The 4,923-nt window shown below is 36.3% G+C and overlaps 2 protein-coding genes across 3 annotated transcripts in view; one reads left to right on the top strand and one right to left on the bottom strand.

The window, feature by feature from the left end:
* sltm (SAFB-like, transcription modulator) overlaps positions 1–525 on the bottom strand; it is an 11,979-nt gene extending 11,454 nt beyond the window's left edge. For both annotated transcript variants that reach the window (XM_014027542.1, XM_014027550.1), the window contains exon 1: positions 369–525. In XM_014027542.1, coding sequence (XP_013882996.1) covers positions 369–503 — 135 coding nt within the window. In that variant the 5' untranslated portion in view covers positions 504–525. The remainder of the gene's footprint in view (positions 1–368) is intronic.
* Positions 526–4,397: 3,872 nt separating this feature from the next.
* The window catches only part of rnf111 (ring finger protein 111), a 28,200-nt gene continuing 27,674 nt past the window's right edge, over positions 4,398–4,923 (top strand). The window contains 1 exon segment of the mRNA XM_014027533.1: positions 4,398–4,408. The gene's annotated coding sequence lies outside the window, so the exon portion shown is untranslated.

Below are 4,923 nucleotides of genomic sequence, written 5' to 3'. Positions count from 1 at the left end.
TGTGTGTGTGTGTGTGTGTGTGTGTGTGTGTGTGTGTGTGTGGTATGCTCTCTGTTCGCTGTACCACGTTTTTGTACTACAGTCTACTGTTGAACTCACGTTAGTGAGGTGGACAGCATCATACGTGCGTTGATCGATCAAGATCGATCCTCAGCATTTATTATGAACCCGTATGTGAAAATATTACAACAAAAATAGAACAAAAAAGCAACCACATGGTCGTAGTGCAGTTTTTCTTTTCTAAACCAGTACTTAACACAGGAAACCCGTCACTATTAGCAATAGCAATTAGCATATCTGCTTCGCATGCGCAGCTTCTTTTACAACAATTTCTGCTAATTATAAAAAATCCACTTCAACTCAGTTACCTGTTTTAGTCTTGCAACGAGAACGCTTTTCACACCAAAAGTGTCCAAACTTCTTCGTTTGAGCTCGGATTTAAGATCAACAACCCTTAATTCTGAGATTTTCTTTACATCTGTTGAAATGGCACCCGACGCCATTTTACCTCGATTGAATTGGCACGCTGCGCGCGCAGCCTATTAGGTCAACTTCTTCCTTGTTGTTTAATTACCGCAACCAATGGTTGCATCGCCACCTACTGGTAGAGTACAGTCGGTGCCATTAATTTGACATAAATAGAAATGTGATTCCGTATTGTATTTACTATTTTTGCCGGAAATATTTTATACAATAATTATCTTCAAAGAGTAAATAAGCAAGTAACTTCAAGTACTTTTGATTTTCGTGTAAGTTAGTGTAAAGTTTTATTGGCTTCATTCAAGCAGTAATATAATATTGTTGAAATGTGCAAATATTAATCTTATTCTGCATTATGTATGAATTTATACAAGCTGTTCAGTCAGTTGAACAGCATGCATCATATGCATGGTTATCTTTTTTTATTTTGTTATTTTTTAAAGTCTTATCTTTCCTTTCTGCGAGCTAACTTTGTATCTCAAGAAGATAACTTTCATCATTAGTAAAATAAACCATGTTGCAGTTTAAGTTTAATTGGGTCTACTTCATTTATTATTTCTTCATTCTAAACAACTAATTTAAAGCATGGTAGAGGATTAATTACTGTTTCAGATAAGAAATGAAAATGCAAGAGTAGTGATGTTGAAAGTCAGCCCAAAAAAATAAAGAAGAATCAGAAACTAAACTAAAGCTGTTGTAAATGCTCAAATACCGGCACATAACAGCTGAAAACATACAGTATTCTTTAAATTAAACTAAGTATATTTCAAACCGTTGTGTGCTGCAAACATTTATACATCTGGTCTTTATCTAACCAAAAAGTATCACATCATATTTTTCACACAAAATAAATAATGCATCGTTTAACTAAATAATGCATTGATTTTAAAAGTGCTCACAAATGGGAAATAGAAATGGGAAATTTTATTTGATTTATTTTATTCCTATAAATATACTGTATTTTTCATAAAAATGGGAAAGTCATTTTACAAGTTAGTATACCAAAAACACAGAATAACAAGAGAAACGTATTAAAATAATTWGAAATTAGGTGCTATATTATTATTTTGATAATCTTTTAAAATAGTTTCATACTTAAATGAACATTCAATGGCATTTTGGTACTACTAAAAGCTAAAACATTTAAAACACATACAAGGAACTTGCAAGTACAATTTAATTACTGTTTGAGTTTTCACTAATTGATAGTTTCAAAGCTTCCACTAAAGTGGACAGGGTGCAAATATAAAAACAAACAGAAAATGATCAACACTTCATTTGTCTTCAGAACTAAAACATGCATGTTTAAAAAAAATACTGTTTTAAAATTGTTTTTGCAGGAAAATGTTAGGTTCTCATGGCGGATTCTCACTCAATGGAGGAAAGAGTGAACTACAATTATTCAATAACTCTTTTTCAACAGAAATTGTAATAATGATAGTCGTTATTGCTGCACTAGGCAATTCAAACGCAGTGGAATTGCTTATGAAACATATCGAAATATATGTATTTTATTTTAAATATGGGTTTTCTGAAAGTAACATTTTTTATTCTGTAAGGACTTGAGAAACTTTTATTTTGTTGGGTTTTTCCGACTATATCCACTAGAGGGCGCACTAGTATTTATAATCGAGAAACGACGACACATAAACATTACCCATGGTTATGAATCTGTTTATAACTCATTATATTATTGTGTTAACTCAAAACTGGACGAATTGGTTGAGTTAACTCTAAAAGCATGTTTTTAAATTATCTTTTTAATCAGAAGAAGTATCTATTTGAAACAGAATTAAATKAAGCTGTCGAAAACCGTCGTAAAGWATTTCTCYGGGGATCCGGCGCCCYCTTGAGGGCTTTAGCGCAATGACAGCTTTGTAGCAGTAGCCAGCCAACAAACGACCTACTGGGTAAACAACAGTGGTGGATGCCTCGGAAGGCAGGAATGGGAACTTCATCGAGGGCGAACAGTGAGACATTTTATTCTTGTTATCCAAAAACATGATAGATAGTTCATGTTACCTTTCAATGGTTGATAGAATATATTAGCGGAGCTAAAAGTCTGAGTATAACCGAGTATTTGTTTGGTGAAGTGAGGCTAGCCTTAGCTTAGCTCGGCGCTACCCAGGGCCCCATTACCTTCGATTTTGTTTCACGGCTCTGCTTCGGGACTGTTGTCAGTTTCACGATCCCAGCCGCTACCTTCCTCCCAGTCGCGATTTCAGCATGGGCCTGTCGAGTTGCAGTTTGGCTTCACGTTTTAGATACCTGTTCGTTTTTAACATTTGCCTGTATTTTCATAGGAATTTCACCTCTCATGTCGTAAAAAAAGATAGGGACACATTTGAAAATAAGGACTTAGATTCAGGTACGTGTTGTCTTTGTTGTCTTCTGTCTGGAGTATCGGTGTATTTAAGCTAGCCACTTTGATTTTTCTTTTAATAGATTAGTAATAGCACCCATGATACAATATTGTAACGTTTTTGATCATTTTGGCCTCAGTTACTTCATGGGACACAGGCAGACAGCAGCTGGGCTTATTGTAATTGCCAAGCGTTGTAGAAACTATGCTTAGCCTCAGTTTTTACTCGATGCTGTCAACCCAATTTAATCTAGCATGAAGCTGGGGTTTAGCTGGCCTAATCAAAGTAGTTAAACAGCGAGCTGTAGATTTCAGTTCAACATGTTTGAGTGTTGCCATCTCTTCAGTTTCTCATTTTAGCTGTCCCGAGTTTTTAATTTCATAGCTTAATCTCCTGCTTTTAGATATTTAATTGGAAATCTGTATTATCATTCAGTCCAATGTCTTGGGAGATCTTTTTTTCCCTTTAGGGTTGTTATCTAAGGATTCATATGCCACATTTCTCTCTTGCATATGATGGATCCTCCCTTTGCTCTAAGCAGTATATAAATACAAACTTCTTTCAATTTATAGGTTCAAATTATCTTCACTTAATTAACCGTTGAACAGATCGACTCCTGAAACATGGACTCAGCATCCTTTCTCAGAAGGCACATTTTCAGGTCAAGTGACAAAAAGCGTGTGGTTATAAAATTGTTCAAAACAGGAAAGCAGTGATATTGTTCAGGATTAGTACTGAGGCAGATCAGTACTGGATTAGTTACCGGTATAAATAGCCTGTAACGTATAAGACAATAATATGGTATAAACTGCTTCATTCACAAAACTAAAATAAAACATTTATTTTTCATTCTCACTGACCTTTCATCAAACACAACAAAATCACATTATGCCAGTTGTCACAATATTAACATAAAGTGGATAGTAATGCTGCATTGTTGAGCAGTTTAGTTAGCATTGTCTTCCATCTAGGGTTGGGCAATATTGGCAAAAAAATTAATCACGATTAATTGTGGTATTTAGCCGATAATTAATTTGACGATTAATCCCTTGGAGTCCCTGAGACCCTTATTTCATAGTCACATGAGCAATTTAGTGGGAAAGATTTGCTCTTTCTAAAAAAATGTTCCAAACTGTGTGAAAATTACAGATTTCAGGCTATACATCATATTTTAAATTGTGCTGATAGATAAATAAGTTACAGAACTTTATTTTTAATGTTCATCATATTTGAAGTGGGGAGGAACAGCGAGCGGACTCTTCCTGGTGGCAGTAATCATATTAATCGTCAAGTGCCAAAAAGTAATCGATTAATGTTTTTCTGACGATTAATTGCACACGATACGATTATGCCCAACCCTACTTCCTTCAAGAAAGGCTCAGATTCGACATTAGCCTTTTTGTGTGGAATTCCCTCTGTGGATGCATGAGTTTTCCTTGAGTACAAACAGAGTAATGTTTTGTATGCTGTCAAGTGCTGGGAAGACTATGACCAGTTATACATCAGGGAATCAACGCAGCCACTGACCTAAAGGATGGCCCAACACAGAAGCGCAACATCAGCAGGTCAGGACTTTGCAGTTTACACTCATCTACAGGCTAACAGTCACTCTTTCAGGGTGAAGATGATCTCATCCTTGATAGAGAGGAACACTGGTTTGAGAGAGGAGTAAAGGAAACCATTTTTGTGAAGAGAAACTGCCTGTTGTTAAATAGAGGTGGAGGCCTTTGTGTCCAGTTGTTCCCCTCTGACTCAGCCCTCCATGAACAATAGACAACAATCAGAGCACTAATGATTCTTAAGGGCTCGACACACGGGCAGCGACAAACTACAGCGATTAWTGGCTGTCATCGCAGCCAGGGTGAAACCCGACACACGGGACGCGATAGCGATCGCACCGTTGCGAATCGCGCTCTCAGATCGCTTGTCTTCACAAAATTTGATTGGTTCTTGACTCTGAAGTGGGGTGTGCATTACGGACGTGTAAACTTAACAAATCTTGCGATGCTAATGATATTGAAAAACAAACACACATCAAGATACAGTTTTATGAGGAAAAACTTACCATAAACTTCACCCT

This window comes from Austrofundulus limnaeus, unplaced genomic scaffold (genome assembly GCF_001266775.1).
Source record: "Austrofundulus limnaeus strain Quisiro unplaced genomic scaffold, Austrofundulus_limnaeus-1.0 Scaffold5, whole genome shotgun sequence".
In the NCBI taxonomy this organism is placed as follows: domain Eukaryota; kingdom Metazoa; phylum Chordata; class Actinopteri; order Cyprinodontiformes; family Rivulidae; genus Austrofundulus; species Austrofundulus limnaeus.
This window is presented reverse-complemented; position numbering and strand designations above follow the sequence as displayed.